Below are 22718 nucleotides of genomic sequence, written 5' to 3'. Positions count from 1 at the left end.
GTGGATAATTCTAAATGTTTTCCTTAATAGAAAAGTAAAAAACAACAACCGCTATATTTTAAATGTAATGGAGTGAAAGCCAAACAGTGTATCCCAAAATACAATACAAATACTCCCGTAAAGTACACATACTTAACCCATTTTGGGCGGGAACCCCTTTTGGTGTTAGCATTACGTTATGCTTTAGCTATTGAAAAATAGCAGATCTACAAGCTCATAGCGTGCCACCGAGTGTCGCGCTACGAGCTATAGGTCTACTATTTTTGAAAAATCGAAGAACGACTGACATAGAAACATAGTGTAGTTCTCAAGCAAATGTACTTGGGTACTGTCCACCACTGACTGTGTACAGTACAGTACAGTACAGTACAGTACAGTACAGTACAGTACAGTACAGTACAGTACAGTACAGTACAGTACAGTACAGTACAGTACAGTACAGTACAGTACAGTAGTAATAGTTGAATTATACTATCTGCAGACAGTAGCCTACTCACAGCGATACCGAAGCGAGTGATGCTGTCCTCCTGGCACTGGTTGATGACATCATTACGGAGGTTCTCGTCATGTGACTCCCCATCGGTGACGACCACCATCACCTTGGTGGCGCCCGGCCGCCCGCCGTGCTCAGGCAGGAACGCCTCCTGTCTGTCCAATGAATGAGTAAGTAGGTAAATAATAAGAAATATAGCTGCAACCAGCGATAAGACAGGGCCAAGCTATATAAAGGTCCCTCTCCTCTTTAAATAGCTGGTTGGACGTCACTTTTGATTGGCTGAAGGGGTTGTCAACGCTGTACTCCTGCAGCCAACCAGCCGTTAGCAGGTTCGAGACTCCACACAAATGAAAGGAAATGTGATTTCAAGGATTAGTATAGTTAACCAGGCTACGAAGATCCCAGGAGTGGATAGTATGGATGATATACTTTATCAATCATATCATTGGGAGATCTAAAGGTCAGAGGTCTTTTGACGAATGATTGTGAGCTTCATTTCTTGACCGTTTCCCATGACCCTCTACCTACCCAATATTGCTGAATTTCGTGGAAAACGACTGTACAGAACTGCCAAAACTGAAAAGAAATTCAGAATCAGAAAAGAAAACGGTACAAAAAGAATAAGGAAGGAAGGAAGGAACTTACCTTGCAAATTCGATGGCTCTGAAGGTGTTTGTCATCAGCCCGTACCGCTGAGTAATTTTCGCCGTGGCAACCAACATCGACTCTCTGGACAAATAGCTGTTGAGATAGAACTCCACCTTCGGATCGACACCATATTGAATTATACTGACCTAAAAAAACACAACAAATCCTATTGGATTAGTAGTCTACCTGGGTAGTCAGGTAGTCTATACCTGAGTGTTTGCTGGTCCAGTAGTAACTACTGTAACTAACTACCTGAGTGTTTGCTGGTCCAGTAGTAACTACTGTAACTAACTACCTGAGTGTTTGCTGGTCCGATGTCCATGGTTTCTATGAGTCTGTGCAGGAAGGCTGTTACCGGCGCCCAGGGATAGATGCTGTTGGAGCCGTCTAGCACGATGACAATGTCTACGGGACCTCCACATGCTGACAGACAGACAGACAGACAGACAGACAGACAGTAGCTGCCAGTGTGAATGCGGCATTACTTTGTAGCTGCCAGTGTGAATGCAGCATTACTTTGTAGCTGCCAGTGTGAATGCAGCATTACTTTGTAGCTGCCAGTGTGAATGCAGCATTACTTTGCAGCTGCCAGTGTGAATGCGGCATTACTTTGTAGCTGCCAGTGTGAATGCAGCATTACTTTGTAGCTGCCAGTGTGAATGCGGCATTACTTTGTAGCTGCCAGTGTGAATGCGGCATTACTTTGCAGCTGCCAGTGTGAATGCGGCATTACTTTGTAGCTGCCAGTGTGAATGCGGCATTACTTTGTAGCTGCCAGTGTGAATGCAGCATTACTTTGTAGCTGCCAGTGTGAATGCAGCATTACTTTGTAGCTGCCAGTGTGAATGCAGCATTACTTTGTAGCTGCCAGTGTGAATGCAGCATTACTTTGAAAAGAGCAAATGTGCAGTTCTCTTACTTTGAAGGGCCGGCACGATGGCAGGAAGTGTGTTGTCCTTAGCGCAGACTCCAGGCAGGAAGTAATTACTTCCACACTGCTGAGCCCACAGCGGAGCACATGCCTGTTTCAAAATAAAATGTAAAAGAAATGCATTTCAGATCAGAAACGTTCTGGACAAATATTCTGTGAATAGAATAAATTGTGAGATTATAGCCTACTACAAATGTCCTAATTTTCCCAATAGTATTATTAGAAAAAGAAGGAAAAAAATCCATAATGTAATGCTTTTTAAGGAGTAGTAAAATAGTGGTGATTACATTTAATATGTTCATTCAGTTAAAGGAAATATCAATAATACACTGAAGAATAACATAACATTTAATGTATTCATAAATTACAGTTACTGTACCGGTGGTGGCAACATTCATTAATAGTCATCACTGATGAATTGAGTACAATTGAGTAACTTTTAGCATGACTTTATTACATGTATCGTTAACAAACTTTGTTATTAAAGTATTCTATCAATCAATCAATCAATAAATCAATCAAACTCACCATAAAATGTCCATCAGAGCTTCGTGTTAATGTCAGTCCTAAACTCATATTAACGTCGACATATTTCACTTCAGGAAAAACGATGGATTCTGAAAACATAAAAATATGCACAATTCCAGTACTGTATTGTAGCAGTAGTGATATGTCTTGCTGTAAAATGTACACCAAACTTTTATTTTGAAGCACAGGTGAACGCCGCACCTGGGAGGAGGAGCTTGTCGCAGGCGGAGCCCGGAGATGTGATGTCACAGCGGAAGACGTCCCCCTTCCTGTTGCCGGGGTAATCACTCCACGGAGAGCCAATCAGAATCCTGGATACACAACCCAATATGTAGGAAAAAGTATTAATTGGTGATGCACGATTAATCGGTTTCGGCAATATCTGCTTTTAAAATGCGATACCGGTATCTATAGTCAATGTAGGAGGAGCCATAAGGTGAGTTGTAGTCCAAAGGGCCTTGCAAACGAGGAGCGATAAAACGCGCCTATAGTTCATTTTCAATGAGACCTGCGTTTTTTGCTCGGAGAAGTCGCGGTGCGACAGCGCAAGCGTATTTACGTGAGCGCGGTCCCGTGAAGTTGTTGCGCGCGTGCTCGTTACGCGCACACGCCCCCCGCGACTCACCAGACCTGGATTCTGTTTTGCTTGTTGAGCCCCTCTTCAACAGAACTGGAGGAGACCTGTGTTGATCCAGACCCTCTTCATCAGACCTGGAGGAGACCTGTGTTGATCCAGACCCTCTTCATCAGACCTGGAGGAGACCTGTGTTGATCCAGACCCTCTTCATCAGACCTGGAGGAGACCTGTGTTGATCCAGACCCTCTTCATCAGACCTGGAGGAGACCTGTGTTGATCCAGACCCTCTTCATCAGACCTGGAGGAGACCTGTGTTGATCCAGACCCTCTTCAACAGACCTGGAGGAGACCTGTGTTGATCCAGACCCTCTTCAACAGACCTGGAGGAGACCTGTGTTGATCCAGACCCTCTTCAACAGACCTGGAGGAGACCTGTGTTGATCCAGACCCTCTTCAACAGACCTGGAGGAGACCTGTGTTTATCCAGACCCTCTTCAACAGACCTGGAGGAGACCTGTGTTGATCCAGACCCTCTTCATCAGACCTGGAGGAGACCTGTGTTGATCCAGACCCTCTTCAACAGACCTGGAGGAGACCTGTGTTTATCCAGACCCTCTTCAACAGACCTGGAGGAGACCTGTGTTGATCCAGACCCTCTTCAACAGACCTGGAGGAGACCTGTGTTGATCCAGACCCTCTTCATCAGACCTGGAGGAGACCTGTGTTGATCCAGGCAACAACGCCATGCGTTCCTCGCTTCACGTTTGCAAGGCCCTTAACCCATTCTGGGCGGGAAGACCTTTTGGTGTTAGCATTATGTTATGCTTTAGCTATTGAAAAATAGCAGATCTACAAGCTCATAGCGTGCCACCGAGTGGTGCGCTATGAGCTGGTAGGTCTGCTATTTTTTTCTTATGTCACTTTAATGGGCACTGCAGGTGGTGGGCGTGTTCACTGGGGCTGGGGCGCTGCCACTCTAACTCATGGCGTTTACCTGTCACCTGAGTGTGGGAAGTTGAACAGAGAGAGGAGGCGACGTGGGAGATGGCATTTTCTGTTGACCGTCGTAAACACATTTTATCACCTTTAGGTCTATATACATCCACGTTTATAGGTATAGTTTATCCTGGGAACTGTTGTACGTTTTACGTGTGGTGAGTGAATAAATGGTCAAACTTACGGCTGGAGTGGACCTGCATTCATTGCGTTCGCGTCATACAAAGTGTCTCTTTAATTCTCATGTTTTATAGCGGCTCACGGCGGCGTTTTAAACCGCCGCAATAGTCAATATGTTATTATAATATTAATATTTGAATGTGATGCTGAAATATAATGTGTGGATACACATTGCTAAGGACACACCCTATGTCCATAGCACTCACACTCAGTTCCAACCTATCAACCATTGAGTTGCTCACTAGCCCAGGCTAAAGTCAGTAGTAATAGCATCATTTATTTCAGTGGTTTTCAACTGATTGTGAATCAGGGACCACCACCCTGACTTAGAATCAACCTGGGGACCACTGTTGTGTTGGGTGGGGATATGGGCTAAGGGCTAAGATTAATGCTTTTGTAACACTTGCTATGCATCCCACGTGTATACATTCCACTGTTTTTCAACCAATTGTCCACTGACAATAATAATAATAATTTCCTAATAATAATGACTCAACCAGACAATCCGCTGCACTTCCCGCTCTTGAGATGATAACTCCCTTTTTCTGTTGAATTTCTTGACCTCCAACTTGTCAGTAAATGACTACATGGACGGTCATCATAGGTCACCAGGTCATTCAGTTCACTGTTTCTCAACTAGTGGAAAAACATTTTAAAAAATCAACAAATCCTACATTACTAAATGCATGGTCAGGGACCACATGCAATACCTCCACGGACCACCAGTGGTCCACGGACCACCTGTTGAAAACCCATGATTTATTTCACCATACATATTATTTCACCACTCATTCCCAACAGGTTCATACATCCAATCAAACGGCCTGCCTCATTTTAAGCGTTTTAGTGGATGTATGAGCCTGTTGGGAATGAGTGGGCGGAATTAGCAGTAATGTTGAGAGATGATGCGACGGGGATTCCCATGGTGTCAGACAGGGTGACACATGGTCACATTTTGCCCCAACGTGTTACTATTAGCCTACAACTTGAGAGCAAAGATATGTTGGCTGTTTAGTTACTATTACTACAATACTGATAACATACACACACACACAGGAAGCACAAAGAATGTGACTCAACAAATTAATGTTATAGTGTTTCCTGTGTCTCTACATGTGTGTGTGTGTGTGTGTGTGTGTGTGTGTGTGTGTGTGTGTGTGTGTGTGTGTGTGTGTGTGTGTGTGTGTGTGTGTGTGTGTGTGTGTGTGTGTGTGTGTGTGTGTGTGTGTGTGAGACCTTTGGTCAGACAGTTGTTGTACTTGGTATCCAAACTGCTGTTCTTTGGAGCCGACAAACTGCTTTGATCCTGAGGTGGCAACATTGTAACTTACTACACCTATATGAGAGAGAGAGAGGGGGGGCGAGAGAGAGAGAGAGATTAAGTAAATGAATTCATTAATTGAATTTAATGTATTAAAATTATATTACTACTGCTATTAATGTTACTACTACTGCTATATACTGCTAGTGCATCTCAAACTATGACTCACACACACACACACACACACAAGCTAATTCTTCTGATAAATGTTGTCCACTCACTTCCTGTGTTTTGTCTGCGGGGTGTGTTATCATTCCGACACACACACACACACACACACACACACACACACACACACACACACACGCACGCACGCACACACACACACACACACACACACACACACACACACACACACACACGGTTCAAAGTCCAGCTCGTATTTTTATGTGTGTCTGCCACACACCTTAGACACACCTTGTAATCTTGGGAGTGTTTCCTGTCTCGGTCATAGTTGTGTAATCACAATTATTTTAGATAATCTCTCCCTGTTTTTGTATGATTGTCATAATCGCATCCATGTTGAAAAATGTTCATATAATTTATGTGTAAAAAATGTTTTTCTTTTTGATGGATGGATGGATGGATCATGAATGAATGAATGGATGGATGGATGGATGGATGGATGGATGGATGGATGGAAACACAGGGTCTAATCAGCAATTTTTATGTTGTCTTTTTAGTCATTTAGTGATCCAATTTAGTCATCTGAGGTTTTTTGTTTTGGTAAATTTTAGTTGACTAGGCATATTATAAGATTGTAGTTAACTAAATCTAAAGTTACAATTCATGTTTGTCTAGTTTTAGTCATGGTTGCTTAGTTTTATATGTTTTTATTTAGTTTTTACCAGTGACAAAGGTTTTATAGTTTTATAGTCGACAACATTAACATGGGTCTATAATCATATTGGGGGGAGGATGCCCCCCCAAAAAGGGGTGCCGCTTTGGCAGTTGACACACGCTTGCTGCTCTGGTGTGTCGGCTAGAATAGAATAAAACTGTAACTGTAAGTAATACTATTTCATTTCAACTCATTCTACGTTCTGTTATCTGCCCCATTCTGTCAATCAGGGGTCAGGGTTCACCCTTGTCGTCGGGGAAACCAGCATTCCACCAAGGAAACACCCGAGATATACACAAAGAAGAGATTGAGAGAGAGACAGACAGACAGACAGACAGACAGACAGACAGACAGACAGACTGACTGACTGACACATGTACATTTCCCCTGTCAAAGTGCTTTCCATGTTTTCCAAACAAAACACATCAATAATTAAGTAAAGTACCATCAATACCAGAGAGTCAGCTCTATATAGTTCAAATGAGGCACTGCGTGTTAATGTGCCAGTGTTAAAGTATTGGGTACAGATGCAGACGTAGGTCTATTCCTCGATCCTTACAATTAAAATAAGTAGCAGCCAATGTGTAGTAGCAGTGGTGAAAGCAGTGTGGGACTTGTATGCTCACATATTCTTGACTACAGTAAAAGCATATTGGACTAACACAATGTAGAAACAGTTCTTGTATCGGCTATACAAATTATGTATTCAAAAATGTATGCTGGCATAACAGTAGCCTACAAACGTAGCCTACTGGCATCGAATTATACCAAATATAAGATTAGTATAAGTAAGTAAGTACGTTTTCAAATGTAGGCTATAAAATAACATCCTTTAGCCTTAGAACTGCTGCAGTGTTTATGTTTTGTATAGACATTTTATAAAGTAACAAATAACTCATAACTATAAGCTATACTTTAACTAAAGTTCTCAAATATTTGTAGAGGAGTTAAAAGTAGCCTACAACTTAAGTAGGCTACAGAACATAAGTAGCCTTTACTTTCCACCATGGTATAGTAGCCATAACTTAAGCATTATGCTATATGTTTAATTTCCAGTAGACTTATAACTTACATTCAATCCACAGTAACAGCAAGATCGTCGAGCACTCCGTTTCCATTGCAATTAGTAAAAAAAAAATCAATACAAATAAAATAACTATCTACAACAATAATCATCAACTGATAAAAGTGATCAAAGATTCAAAATCGATCATTCTCTGCAAGTCCAGCGTGTGTGTCCACCTGTACGATAGTCCTGACTCCTGACAGCTTGGGGTGGAACTTGGAAAAAGAGAGAGAGTCAGAACGGGAGAATTAGAAAGACTGTGTGTGTGTGTGTGTGTGTGTGTGTGTGTGTGTGCGTGCGCGTGCGTGCGTGAGAGAGAGAGAGAGAGAGAGAGAGAGAGAGAGAGAGAGAGAGAGAGAGAGAGAGAGAGAGAGAGAGAGAGAGAGAGAGAGAGAGAGAGACAGACAGACAGACAGACAGACAGACAGACAGACAGACAGACAGACAGACAGACAGACAGACAGACAGACAGACAGACAGACAGACAGACGTTGCCACTTTACCTTCTCTCCACTTCAACGTCATTGTTGTTGTTGTTGCTGCTGCTGCTGTGCATCTATTATTATTATTATTATTGTAATACCGGTAATGATTATTTATTACACTTCTCTGCTGAACCTGCATGTAGCATTGACAAGTTGTACTTCTACACTCTGACCAATAGATGGCAGTGCAAACACATTGTAGCGACAGTTTTGCTAAACAGAGATGGGTCCCAATGGGTCCATTTACAAACAACAGGGAAAAACAAGTTTCCCTGTTGTTTGTTTGTTTTGTTTTTACTGTGTCTTGAAGACACAGTAAAAACAAAACAACAAAAACAAAACAACAACTCAGAGATAGCCTATGTATCAGGCTATTTTCACTCCAGACAGTCCTTGTCAATTAAAAACATATAAACATTGCCTATAGTGTTTCCAGAAACATTAGGAAAAGATTGTATCACTCTGTGTGATCTCTGTTAAGGCCATAATGAATAGCCTACATTATTTTATTCCTTCAGTATACACATGAATCTAAACATAAAATTCCTCATTACAGCATGAAAGGTGGGTATACATTACTAGTCACAAACATTTCACTTGCACTGGTCCATCTTGGGAGTCTCAGGAAGATTCGAAAAGCATCATGCCACCTGAAGTTTTGTTCATTTTTGCTTTGCTATGTCGGCACCACAAGTGAGCTGTATAAAGTGGAGTGCAGTAGGTTTTAATAAGTGCTATTTTGACATTGTCTGTAGTCTGTATGTATGAAACTTTCGTGCCAGCATGTTGGCTTGACCATAAAACTTACAGCACTGGCGCTGCACATCATCATCATCACATAGATCTTCCCTGATTATGTGCCCCAAGTATTTAAACTTTGTTACCACCTCTAATGCCCCGTTCAGTCACACCAAGGAAGCTAGGTAAAAAGGCTTCACCTGCCAAATAGAAAGAGGGAAAGGTGAGCTTTTGGTGGCCCTTTGATCTACTGATCATAACAACACTGTTCAACCCTTGAACAGACCATTGATTGATTGATTGATTGATTGATTGATTGATTGATTGATTGATTGATTGATTGATTGATTGATTGATTGATTGAAATATTTATTTTTCAGTTTGCAGAATTACAGTACATTTCAAGCACAACTCAATACAACTTTAGACACATTCAATATACAGTGTTAACATATACCAACATGTTTATTTGGAGGTGAAGGCTCTTTTTAGACTAATTACTACTATTAATTACTTACTGACCTGTCGAAGATCTACTAAGATCGAAACGTTGTCGTTTATTCAATAAAGTAATTCCTTACCAAAAGAATGGTGTGCGACTGTGCGGGCCACATTGACACGTCAATGTGACGTCGTCATAGGTCACCACTGGTGACTCACCAGGTAGTTTTAGTGCTCTGTTTATCAACTAGTCTTCAGTTGCCTAACAGTACATTACTGAATGCATAGTCACTCAGGGACCACATGCAGTACCCCCCCCCCCCTCCCCCCCGCAGTATCTGTATCCCTCCTTCCATGATTGCTTTATTTTGGCCCTGCACCCACTGTCGAGGTGTGTACAGGTATGTTCTCAGTAATTATTAATATACAGAGATGGGAAGTAAATAAGTACTTCATTACTGTAACTAAGTACTTTTTTCGAGTATCTGTACTTTACTGAGTACTTATTTTTCTGACTACTTTTTACCTTATTGGTTGATGTTGTTTAGTCTGTTTTATTTGCATTAATGTAATGTGTTATAGCCTAATATGTAGGCCTAATGTCTGTGTGTAATCTGTGGACCCCCTTGGAAATTAGGTGGTTAATCTCAAGGGGTCAAAGCCATAGAGTATGGTCAAAGCACTTCAACACACCTCTAGGGGGTCCTCAGAGTTACTATAGGGGGACCGCTGCCCGCTAATGTTTTTGTGATAGATTTTAAACTGGCCAAAGTAACCCCCTTGTACAAAAAAGGGAGTAAATTAGAACCCGGCAACTACCGCCCTATTTCTATTCTAAGCTCCATCTCGAAAGTGATGTAAAAAATAGTCTATGAACAGGTTGAAAAGTATCTTGCCATTAATAAATTGCTGTACGAGTTCCAATCTGCTCTCAAAGGGCACCTACGGATGGCTGCAATTCGAAACTGGCCTCTGTAAAATCTGAATCCCCCCCCCCGCCCCATTTCCCCTCACTGTATATGTATGTTTTCCCTTTTTGCTTCCTATATGATGAATTCCTGTTCTGTTCTTTAGCTACATAGAAGTGTCTATTTGTATGTCTCTAAATGTTTTGATGAATTGAACAATGTGGACCCTGTTGTAAACAAGTATAATGCTTAATTGGGTCGTCCACTCACAGTTAACAGTCTTTGTATTGAGTTTGTGCTTAAAATGTACTGTAAATTATACAAACTGTTAATAAATATTTCAATCAATCAATCAATCAATCAATCAATCAATCAATCAAAACATTTGCAAGGAGGTTGCAGATCCGGTCTAGGGCGGTAACGGAAATAATGACCGGATATAGTAGGGCGGGTATATGACGCAGTACGCTGAGTACGGAACGTAGCGTACCGTGTAACTGTCAACTGTCAGGAAGGTAGAGTCAGTACACTACAGGACGGTGAAGAAGCAACAAAGCAACAGGGAGTTTTTTCTTTGGCAGTTTGAGATCTATTTTGCGGTGGAAACACGTGTTGTTGAGTCACAGCAGTATCCCACATAGACGCGCTTAAAACACCCAAAACAAGACGGTTAAGTGGGCCAAACTCTCCTGTTGTTCAGCCCCAGCCTGAGCCCTGACCCAGAGACAACTATAGTGGTATGTTAATTGGTTACTTATTAATATCAAACAAAAGCATGTCGTGACTCGTTGAATTATATGTGACTCACTGACTCCAGGAAGGTGCCGTTTCCCAGAGGTGAGGAGGAGATGCAAACACTTGTGTCATTGTTTGTTTCAGTGAAGTAGGATAGTAGCTACTAGTTGGTTGTATTATAGTACAACTAAAGTAGTATCTAGTATGATTGTTGGAAATTGTATTAATACAGTTTGCAGAATGTGTACAGTAAAGTTAAAGGAAAGTACAGTACTGGTACAAAATCTGCTAAGAAAAAGAACATATAAATGCCCTCTATTTTCAATTCATCAAAACATGTATAAAGTCATGCAATACACTTGCTATGCAAAAAAAAAGAGATCATATCAGGTTACAAACAGGCAAAACGTGTTGCCCACAGGAACAATGGGTTGGGGGCTGAGCCTGAGGGCCAGTTTCACAACAGCCTGCATTGATAGCCCATACTGTAGCCTACTGTACAAACAAAAAAAAGTCCTATCAGTATCCTATAGTATAGTTGTTTTAGTAAAGTAGTAATTGTAATGATTTTTAAGGGTGACCATCTCTAATGCCCAATTCACACCTAGGAAGGTGTGAATTCGCATCTAGAAGTCTCATTGGGTGGAGATCCATTGCGATTCGAGTACCAAGAGTGATATGTTACCATGCATTCTGAAGTTTATTACACACAGAGGAGAGGAATATGTACAGTAGATCTATGGCGTCCCTATAGTATAGATTATGGAAACCATATGATGAGAACAGAATGAGCAGGACCACGCTTTGCATTTCATATCATACTGTACATAACAGTCAGTCCCTTTTTTGATTGATTGAAATATTTATTAACAGTTTGTAGAATTTACAGTACATTTTAAGCACAAACTCAATACAAAGACTGTCAACTGTGAGTGGACGACCCAATTAAGCATTACACTTGTTTACAACAGGGTCCACATTGTTCAATTCATCAAAACATTTAAAGACATACAAACATTTAGAGACATACAAATAGACATTTCTATGTACAGGAATTCATCATATGGGAAGCAAAAAAGGGAAAAGATACAATATACAGTGAGGGAAAATGGGGGGGGGGGGGGGGGGGGATTCAGATTTTACAGAGGCCAGTTTCGAATTGCAGCCATCCGTAGGTGCCCTTTGAGAGCGGTTTTGAAGGAGTCAAGGGATTCACATGTCTTAATGACTGTTGGTAGGGCGTTCCACATTTTGGTGGCATAGGAGCGAAAATAATTTAGTCCCTTGTTTGTGCCGAATCTGGGTTGTACATGGTTTGTTGCACTCCCTCTGGTGTTGTGGGTGTGGACTTCGTTTACATTAAGGAAGTATTTAGACAGGTACATGGGTATCTTGGTGGTGTATCGAATCTTGTGGACCAGACCCATTGCAAGATGCTGTACTCTGTCGTCGACCCTAAGCCATCCCAGCCTGTCAAAGTGGGCAGGGGTGAGGTGGGTTCGGGGGGTGAGGCCAAGTAGGAGCCTGACCAGTTTGTTTTGGGAGGTCTGGAGCCTTGTTTTAAGGGCCTTTGAGGTGCTGTGGTACCAAGAGGTGGATGCATAGTCAAAGAAATCTTGTACGAGGGCTCCTGTTAAGGTCTCCAAGGTGTTTTTGCTGACCAGTGAGGAGATCCTGTAAAGGAATCTTGTTCTTTGATTGACTTTTTTGATTACGTTGGTGGCCATTTTATCACCGGAAAGATTGGCCTCCAGGATGGAACCTAGGTAGGTAATTTGATCTTTTCGTGTGATAATATTGTCACCCACTCTAACCAAGAAGCCATCTGCCTTGCTGAGTTTACTATTTGATCCGAAGAGGATGGATTCAGTTTTTCCCAGGTGCAAGGATAGTTTGTTATCAGCGAGCCAGGTGCAGATTCTACCGAGTTCAGAGCTGAGGGTCTTTTCAACCTGCAGTTTGTTCCTGTCTGTTCCCTCTGATACAGTAGTAGACAATCATCATGTCATGGTTATCAATATGCTTATGCGCAACATACCAAAGCCTACACAGGTTGTTCAGTCGATGCACTGTGATTGGCCAGTCGCTGTGATTGACAGCCTAAACCTAACCCTAACCCTAACCTTAACCTCAGTAAACTTAACTTGCCTGGGGAAGTGGTTATATGTAGGAATTAGGATGTAGCTGCTCACGCAGCTATGTGTCGTGACTGTCGTCTGACTCAGACAGCTGAGGCCATGACTCATAACAGTATTGTATAGTGCTAGTAAGTATATTAGTTAGTATAGTTGTCCTAATATGGTAGGACTTGTCTTGTCCTACTACTATTCTGAAGGTATTTGTGCAGACAAAGTAAGGGCAATGTTGTCCCAGTATTATCTACACTATTATTTAGCTTATTACTTAACGATAGCAATTATAGCTAGATTACATACTGATAATACAATCCTATAATTGCTATTTAGTACTATTAATATCTGCACTAATTAGGCAACTTATTTCTGTGTCCCATTATAGACTTTAGTATTGCCATACTAATGTGTGTGTGTGTGTGTGTGTGTGTGTTTCATGTTTTCTTTAGCAGAATCTGTCTTGAGAAGAGAACATGTATATTTTGTTTGAGGGGTGTTTTTGGATCAATCAATGGTATGATTAGACACGGCCGATAGGTGTAACCAGTTTGGATCAATCAATGGTATGATTAGACACGGCCAGTTTTGCCGACTTGCTAACGGGGTGCCATTTAAAACAACGTTGGCTTGCTGTGGTTGGCTACAACAGAAATGTGCGTGCACAGGGGTGAGGGGCTGTCAATGTATCTTTGGTTGTTTTGTTCTTTTATTTTTGGCCCATGTCTTAAAGAAGCTCGACTGGGCAATATCTCAATTGAGTCAAAGTGCCTGAGTGGCCCAATGGACGCTACACTAGTACGCTTCTAGGCAAGCATAAAATGGCACAGCGTACAAGTTATGGGTATAGCCTTCAAGTACAGCAATACATGGCAACTTGAGGTACTCTTCTTTAATATTTCATCAAGACTTAAATAAATGCCGGATGTATGTTCCAATTACGCTACATACTAATTAGTAATTCCTACACGGGTTGTGCTTATAATCACGCCCCTGGGCAAGTTAAGTTTACTGAGGTTAGGGTTAGGTTTAGGCTGTCAATCACAGCGGCTGGAAAATCACAGCGCGTCGACTGCACAGCCCGTGTAGGCTTTGGTATGTCGCTGTTCCAACGCCTAGTATGTCTGTCAGAAGATCGTTCAGAGTATGGGTTTTATGAGTATGTCTCCCATTGGCTTAGACAAGGCAGCCTAGAGACGAGGCAGCCAATCATGAGAAAGTGTCTCTTCCATAGATAGTAGTAAATGTAGTGGCTTAGCCCCTTTGGAAATAATGTATAAAATCCAACGACTGTCACAGTGTACTCTGAGGAGATCATAATTATGTGAACGTTTTAATTAGGGATGTCCCGATACACTTTTTTAGTTCCCGATGCGATCCAGATACCATCTCGTCGTGTTGTGTTTATAGCTATCTAGCTATATATCTCGTGTTGTGTTTATAGCAGACTCCAGTCCTCACTCATATAGTGTATTTGCAGTTTGGGCAACTCCAAAGCAAACTCCACATGCCCCAACATTTTATTTACCTGCCATAGTGTCAACCCCTTACCCCTGTGTCGGATCGGTGGTTAGACTGGCATATTCACCGATATCGGATTCGTTATGACCGATACTGATACTTTTCTGATACCGATACAGTAGTTTTAATGTAGTTTTCCAATTTCCACTTGTTAGTTTGACCTCCTATGTATGCACATTGGCCAGTCATATTGGTACTAGTTCCTTCATGGGTTTAATGATACTAATGAAGGCTCAGTTCCATTCTGGTCAAACAGAGTCAAGGTGCTGCTACTGTGTGTCTCACTGGAAATACTCTGCTACACCAGTGGGTCTCAAAGTGCGGTCCAGGTACCCTCATGGTTCCACTGTGTTGAAACTTTGGGAGTGTAGTGTACATATGGAACGATCTTACGACTACGAGTCCATTTGGTTCCATGTGTACACTCTCTGAGTTATGGGTAGTCCTTGAAAATGTAAAAGTTTGAGAAACACTGTGCTACACTAAATTAGAACAGAGACTTTATTGGTATAATTGGTAATAACTGGGAAGGAAGTAAGGGAATTATTTTCCAATATGGCGCAGAGCCTATTAACTTTTAATTAACAATTAACTAAATATTGGAATGGGATATTAGGAATATTAATATTATAATATTGGAATGCAACAAAAACTATTTTGCTCATTTGGCTCACCGGACAAGGTCCCCGACCCTCTGGAATGCATTTCCCTAGGAAATGTGGTCCCTGACTGCATTTAGTAATGTATGTATGCAAGTGTAGTTGAGAAACAGCTCATTAAACTACCTGCTGAGTCACCACTCACCATGGTAATCACAGGTCACCATCAATGTGACGTCATCATAGGTCACCAGTGGTGACCTATGTGACCTATGATGACGTCACTTTGACGTGTCAATGTTGCTGCAGGGAAGTCCGAGGTCTGAGCATCACAATGCTCAGACCTCAGAAATGTGCCCATATAAGTGCATGTGTGCTCATACTTGAAAACCCCCCAATAGTTATTAGTACTGTTCAATCTGCACGACGCGCCACTGATGTCATCCCTTTTCTTCTCTTCCAGGGATCAGCATCATCATGGAGGCTACAGCGTTTCTAACACGGAACAAGACGCAAATCCAAGACATTCTAACGGGACACATTCACTATGCCGTCCAGTGTGTGTTCGAAGAGAAGCTACTGGTGAACTTTGAATACACCAACCTGAAGGGCATCCCTCGGCCAGCCGACGCAGCCACCGTGCTCGTGGACAAGATGCTTTACCGGGGAGAGACGGTCTGCAAGACATTCCTACGTCTGCTACAAGACAGCAAACTGACCGATGTGTTCCCTGGTCTGAGGACTCTGCCGTGGCACAGCCCGGCTACCACAGCGGCCACGCCTCCGACTGCCCCGATGTCCGCCACTTATGGTGAAACTCATAGCGAGCTCATAGCGAGCTTGTAGATCTGGAATCTTTTGAAAAATCATGAAAATGTGTGGCAAATCTTTGAAAATATATTCTTTCAGAGCGCACGTTTTTACTGAAATCTTTGCTTCTGGGGGGGTCCCTGGAACAACATATTTTCTAATGGGGGTTGGCGGCCAATTACATAATTTCTGGGGTCCTTGACATGAAATAGTTTGAGCACCACTGACATAGAAACACCGTCATGATTTAGAAGACATTTTGTAGAATCGAACGTAGGTCTAAATGGGTTAATCAACAATGATGATAATTAATTAATTAAAATACAGTAGCGTAGACCTACAGTAACCGTATCCTGTCCTCTTCAGCTAGGCACAGTTCACACAGTTCAGGCAAATTAATTCCTAATCATATAATAATATAGAAATATAAAGAATATACTATTTTTCACCTTGTCAGCCAAAGTCATGCTGGTATTGATAAAGCTGTCACTGTAACACTAAGTTCTCACACGGCACAGACAGACACACACGCACGCACGCACATTTTAAGAATTTATTTATGTCCACACAAAGGAAAATGCTCAAGGACACAAACATTATGGGTGCAGTTATGTCACAATCACAAGTACATCTGAGTACATCTTTAGTGATATCCTACTACACTACACCCACTACATTAACGATCATAGTTAGTGCGGTTGTTAGATGTTAAAGAACAAGCAAAGTTGGCGTCCACCAGCGTTCCCCCGTGCAGCCATTGCTGTGCGTGCGTGCGTGCGCGCGCACACACACACACACACACACACACACACACACACACACACACACACACACACACACACACACACACACACAGTGTGAGACTTATGCAGCCTGCCATGTTATTACCCTGCTGTAGTTTTTTAACCTGAACTGGAAAACTAACTGCATTCCCGACCGTTTAAAGAAATGGACAGATCCTAAGCAGGTTGACAGTTTATCTTACATTCGGGCCTATATTGTCAATCGTAGCCGTAAAGGCTAGGATAAAATCTGCAGCAATGTTGTATAAATGTAAGTTGTTTATGAGTTTGAGTTGTTTGTTCTTTGTTTTCACTTTGAAACAGCATCCAGGCCAGCGGTCGCACAGGTCGCACAAATCAGTTCCCAACAGCCCCCTTCCATCAGCACTCAATCTGCCTGTTCCATCAGTACTCAACCTGCAGCGAGACACTTTGTGGACCACCACCGGCCTGCCCTGATCCAGAGAGTGAGCGTGGTCGAGCCCATCCTGGACATCCTCCTCCAAGAGGGGGTTCTGTCCAACGAGGGCTACAGCACCGTGAGGTCCAAGAGCACCAGGGCGGACAAGATGAGGGAACTCTATAAACTCCTGAGTTGCGGCGGGCCACAGGCCAATGACATCTTCTACAGAACTCTTCAGGAAAATGAACGCTATCTTCTCGAGGATCTGTAAGTAATTATCATTTAAATTCAATTTTCAGGCCGAACGTTTTCTACGGGACGATGTTCATTGCCCTAATCTTTCCAAAGGCACCGCTCACTTCACATTGGGGTACACTGTATGTGATGTGATCTTCAGGAGACGAAAAACTTCTGGATTCTGATTGTATTGAATTTGCCTACTTTGTAAAATTATTGTCTTTTAGTTCATAATCTCTCAGAATAAGTATCTCTCTCTCTCTCTCTCTCTCTCTCTCTCTAGTAGAGAAAACGATCCCAGTGGTCCTAGAGGTGATGAAGGAGCGTGCGGCAGAAGAGAGACTCCTAGTGGTAAATAAAGGCTAATAAAAGGATTAACCAATTCTGACCTGAGATCAGATTCTAAAAATGTCTTCTAAATCCCGACAGTTTTCTGAAAAAGCTATTTTTCTATGTCAGTGGTTCTTGAATTTTAAAAAAATAGCAGACCTACAAGCTCATAGCGCGCCACTCGGTGGCTAAAACAATAGCTAAAACATAACGTAATGCTAACACCAAAAGGGGTTCCCGCCCAAAATGGGATAATAGTCAATTCATACTCCCGGCTAGCGCCGAAGTTGCTTGTATATTTTGCTTGTTATAATTAAAGCTAGGGTAAATGATATTATTTTTAATTGTTTGGTTTAAAGCCCAATATTCTAGTTATCATTGCTATAGAGTACAGTTCAGTAACAGGGGTCTCCCCACATCTCCGGCTGTTTAATAAACAGATGTTTAGGTACGTTGCCAACGTCAGCAAATCAGGAGAGAATACAGATTATTCAGCTTCAGTTTTATACAACTATTCCGGTTCTAAATGTGTCGCTCATTTCTTTTTGTGATCACTTCCAAATTCCAAAGATCCGGAGAGACAGGGAGACTCCTGTTAATGAACAAACACAGATAGCAAAGAGTACTATCAGGATATAGAGCTATTTAACATTTATTTAACAAAGCAATATCACTTACCATACCTTTTAGTGTGTGGGTTTGACAAAATTGTGTAATAATAATAATAATAAATATTTTGTCTATAAAAACATTACTAGTAACCAACATTACTAGGCCAATTCAGGCCATATTATCTCAGGTGTTTGCATTTACATTTTTTCAATGACGTTTATTTAATCTTTATTGCAGCACAACCTCGAGTTGCGGCTGCATCTGTCCCAGGTGAGTGACTTTATTAAACGGAGATGCATCTCATTTATTCTTACCTCATTCACACGTACCAAACATCAATCAAGCAAATGTTTGGTCGCTCTTTTGGGCCACCACAATGCTTTTCCAATGGGAGTCACATGGTTTGACCAAACATTTTTGTTTGATCGGGGTGGGAGGGGCAGAACACCACCAGCAATCAGCAATCAAACAAAAATATTTGGTCAGGCTTTGTACACACATAAGAACAACTGTTCTGTGCTCTGCCTGTGTTTCATGGCCGCCCCAATGCTTTTCCAATGGAAGTCACGTGGTTTGACCAAACACTTGTGTTTGATTACCCACCCCTCCCCCCATCACACAACTGTTTGGTCAAACGTGACTTCCATTGGAAAAGCATCGAGGCGGCCATGAAACACGGACAGCACAGAGCATGTTCGTCTGATATGTGGGTACGAAGCCTCAAACCATGTGACTCCCATTGGAAAAGCATTGTGGTGGCCCAAAAAAAACGACCAAACATTTGCTTGATTAGTGTTTGATACGTGTGAATGAGGCCTCAGACCTCAATCAAAGGCTCATCAAACACCCCCTTCCCTCACCCCCATTTGAATGCCTTTTTATTTCTTACAGCAGCATCGGCGCCAGCATCTGCACGAGGTGAGCGCTGTTTAAACTAGTTGGTTTTGTGCATCTGTAGTCAGTGTCACATATACATGACAGCATATTGAACAGATGTACTGGAAGGCTTATGTTGGATATCTTTCCACTGATGATGGACTTTTCATTACTCATGTGCTTCAGCGAGGGATCACTTTGTGGACCGACACCGGTGCCGCCTGGTCAACGAAGTGAAGACGGTGGACCACATCCTGGACCTGGTTCTCAATGAGCGTGTGCTCTCGGGGGAAGCCTACAATCAAGTGAGGGCCACCAGAACCCCCCACGAGAAGATGAGGACACTCTATTTCTTCCTGAACTCCACTGGGGCCAAAGACGCTTTCTGCAGAGCTCTGCAGACAACTGACCCCAAACTCTTCAGGGAATTGAATCGCTAACCGTTCGCTCTGAAATGATATATATTCAAAGATTTGCGACACATTTTCCACGATTAAAAAAAAAAAAGCAGACCTACAAGCTCGTAGCGCGGCACTCTGTATGAGCTTGTAGATCTGCTATTTTTCAATAGCTGAAGTATAATATGCTTAAAACACCAAAAGGGGTTCCCGCCAGGGTGGCAGTCAGACAGATATTTTGTGAAGCCACTAAGGAAATCGGGATTTCCTGAAATCATATAATGGCCTGTTGTGGCGCTGTCATTGGGCCCAAAAAAACCCCATAGCCCCATAGAAGTCCATGTATTTGGGCCCAACTTCACCTAGACTGTATTACCTTAATAAACATGGTCATGAATACTTTTTGCTTCCAGTCACTAGTTTAAAGTCATAATATTCTTTTTGGAAAATTATGGTCCCATTTATAAAAGAAAATTACCATAAAGTTGCGCATGTTCTGAGGGGCGTGGCTACGGTTACAGTCTATGATCGGGATTCCCCACCCACTCGAGTCAAAATAAAAACCAACTAAGAAGAAGGGGGGAAGTCCCGCCTCGTTGCGGGCCCAAACGTATCTAGAAAGATGGCGACTTACAATTCAAGGACTGACGGGCTTCATTTTACGTTCATGTTAGACCTGGGGAAAGCTTTGTCCATATTTTTTACAGTCTATGGTTCCCGCCCAAAATGAGCAATATGACATTGCTGTCCGATATGGATTTAATTACTTTTTTATTTATTAGTTATTGTCATACTTTTTTATTGTTCTTCTTCCGGAGTAACCTACCTAACGTCCGCTGTGATTGGCCGAGCTTTGCATAACGTTTGTAGTAGCTAACCAAACTATTCAAGCGTTATAGACGTTTTCAAATTACTTTTCAAGAGAGTCAAGTGGGAGGGGCCTATGTAAGCGACTGCGCCAACCACACTTTGCAATTTTTGTTCTAGTTGTTCAAGTTAATTCTAGCTGTTATGGCCGATAACCGAAACCGATATTAACCGGCTGTGTCGATATGATCGCATTCTGTATTAAAGATTTATAATAATAATTTTGTCCATTCTGAAATAAACACTGGATTTGAAAAAGCAATGCCTCGTTATTCCAAAACTAGTGAAATGTTTACCCATATCCCAACATAAACAGCTTGAATGTAGTATTTTAAAGTTTTTTTCTTTTTAAAAGCATCACTAGAAAGTTTTTTTTAAAGCTTCACCAGAAAACACTGATAGAATCTCCAGCCTTCATCACAAAAAGCTATAGCCTATATAATTTAGCCTATAATGTGCGTAATATATAATCTTCAACATAATTATTATAAAATCACCATAACTGATACTGTATGTTATTTTGATATTGGTCCTATACCCAATATCAAAATAACATACAGTATCAGTTGTAGTCGATTTTATAATAATTATGATTGCCCATGCCTAACCTCAACATCCCTCCACTCCTCATCCACAGACCACAGTTCCCCCCCCCTTTTCTTCTGTCATTAGATAGATGGTTAATCTGGCCATTTTATGCAAATGCTGTTGCTATAAAAGTTAATAAAGATTTGTGTGGTATAACTGCATACTGATAGAACTGTGTGTGTAATCTAACGTGCAGATATAAATGCGTGGGGGTAATCATTTCCTGCAGGCCTACATCCTTGAATGTTGTGGGATATTTAGTTCATTAAAATGTTCAAAAAGAACATCTGGAGACAGACAAACGGTTCTAGCATAGGAGCTCAAGGTCTCTTATATGGACAGAAACGGTTTAAACCATTTAAGACCTGAGAGCACATTCTAACAAATGTCTTCTAAATCCTGACATTTTTCTGAAAATCTTATGTTTCATCAATAGGCCTAGTTTTCATACTTTTTCATATCAAGGCCCTCAAAAATGATATGTATTTGACCGCCGACCCCCATCTGAAAATGTGTTCCAGGGACACCCCAGAAGCAAAGATATGAGTTAAAAACGTTCACTGCGAAATAATTCAAAGATTTGCACACGTTTTCGCGATATTTCAAAAATAGCAGATCTACAAGTTCATAGCGTGGCACTCAGTGCCGCGCTATGGCCTTGTAAATCTGCTATTTTTCAAATGCTAAAGTTTAAAATAAAGGTTAAAGTGGTTAAAAATAGCTAAAAGGTGACAGATTCGTCGTCGGTTCTAAATGTGTTGATAAACACAACAGCTGCCTGTTATTAATGGAAACAAGTCCCCGGGACTTTTTGTGTTATCCTTTTAGTCTGAATGTCTGACTGTACCCTGTGCGGTTTACATTTTTGATTAATAAAGTATAATCAATTTTTCAGGCGGGGGTAGATTCTCTATTTGGACGTTATGGATCATGGGGGTCCTCAAACTTTTTAAATTCAAGGAACCACAGTTTGTTATGCAAATTTAGGTCATGGACCACCATAACCACCTGTATAATAATGTACAGTACGTTCTTGTGAACTCTGTGACTACAAGACAATGTTGTGCACTCTTGTAGTACAGCCCCTTTTTAGGGTCAACGTAGTTCCACTTCCAAACTACAAAGTAGGCCTAATTCTGATGAATTGAACATGGTGGACCCTCTTGTAAACAAGTGTAACGCTTAACTGGGTCGTCCACTCACAGTTAACAGTCTCTGTATTGAGTTTGTGTTTGAAATGTACTGTAATTCTGCAAACTGTTGATGTACATATTTCAATCAATCAATCACACAGACTCCAGTTAAATGGAACACATCAGGTGATTACAGTGTGCCGCCACAGGGTGGCAGTACAGACCCAAACCTGAATAAGACGCAATTATCTTTCAATAGTGATCTTACAATACTGTTTAATGTTTATGCATCCATACATATGGCTCATACATCACATATTCACATCATAGGCTACTCAGGTGGTCTAAGTCAGTGTGGTGGAGGCCTGGCCTAGCTCTGGTCCATAGCCCTAGGGCAGATCGAGCATTAGGGCTATGGATCAGACCTAGGCCTGGCCATGAAGGGCCAAGCAAGGACCCCGGATATCAACAATATCCATGTCTTTATTTTTTAATAATAAACAGCCTACTTTCCCCCCCACACAAATTGCACCCTCATTATA

General features: G+C 41.7%; 3 protein-coding genes across 6 annotated transcripts in view; 2 read left to right on the top strand and 1 right to left on the bottom strand.

Moving 5' to 3' along the window:
- Positions 1-7695, bottom strand: part of LOC310863034 (integrin alpha-2-like) — a gene marked incomplete at its 3' end in the record, with an annotated part of 21676 nt that extends 13981 nt beyond the window's left edge. Inside the window, exons 1-8 of the mRNA XM_083771157.1 lie at positions 7591-7695; positions 5593-5692; positions 2805-2914; positions 2604-2692; positions 2064-2166; positions 1440-1567; positions 1142-1290; positions 498-648 (exon numbers count right to left, since the gene is read on the bottom strand). Coding sequence (XP_083627283.1) covers positions 498-648; positions 1142-1290; positions 1440-1567; positions 2064-2166; positions 2604-2692; positions 2805-2914; positions 5593-5692; positions 7591-7636 — 876 coding nt within the window. The 5' untranslated portion in view covers positions 7637-7695. The remainder of the gene's footprint in view (positions 1-497; positions 649-1141; positions 1291-1439; positions 1568-2063; positions 2167-2603; positions 2693-2804; positions 2915-5592; positions 5693-7590) is intronic.
- The window catches only part of LOC310863616 (general transcription factor IIH subunit 1-like), a 143636-nt gene extending 135630 nt beyond the window's left edge, over positions 1-8006 (top strand). Inside the window, exon 16 of the mRNA XM_083772080.1 lies at positions 7979-8006. The gene's annotated coding sequence lies outside the window, so the exon portion shown is untranslated. The remainder of the gene's footprint in view (positions 1-7978) is intronic.
- A 2675-nt stretch (positions 8007-10681) lies between these two features.
- Positions 10682-22718, top strand: part of LOC310863619 (uncharacterized protein) — a 265965-nt gene continuing 253928 nt past the window's right edge. The window contains exons 1-7 of one of the 4 annotated variants that reach the window (XM_083772085.1): positions 10682-10893; positions 15604-15951; positions 17057-17402; positions 17656-17723; positions 18552-18584; positions 19206-19232; positions 19377-19632. In XM_083772085.1, coding sequence (XP_083628211.1) covers positions 15618-15951; positions 17057-17402; positions 17656-17723; positions 18552-18584; positions 19206-19232; positions 19377-19630 — 1062 coding nt within the window. In that variant the 5' untranslated portion in view covers positions 10682-10893; positions 15604-15617 and the 3' untranslated portion in view covers positions 19631-19632. Of the gene's footprint in view, positions 10894-15603; positions 15952-17056; positions 17403-17655; positions 17724-18551; positions 18585-19205; positions 19233-19376; positions 20219-22718 lie in introns of those variants that run through there. The other 3 variants (XM_083772087.1, XM_083772086.1, XM_083772084.1) reach the window with 3 other exon arrangements.

This window comes from Protomyctophum parallelum (assembly GCF_964188405.1).
Source record: "Protomyctophum parallelum genome assembly, chromosome: 8".
Lineage (NCBI taxonomy): Eukaryota > Metazoa > Chordata > Actinopteri > Myctophiformes > Myctophidae > Protomyctophum > Protomyctophum parallelum.
The sequence above is the reverse complement of the archived record's forward strand: the minus strand, read 5'-3'. Positions and strand labels throughout refer to the sequence as shown.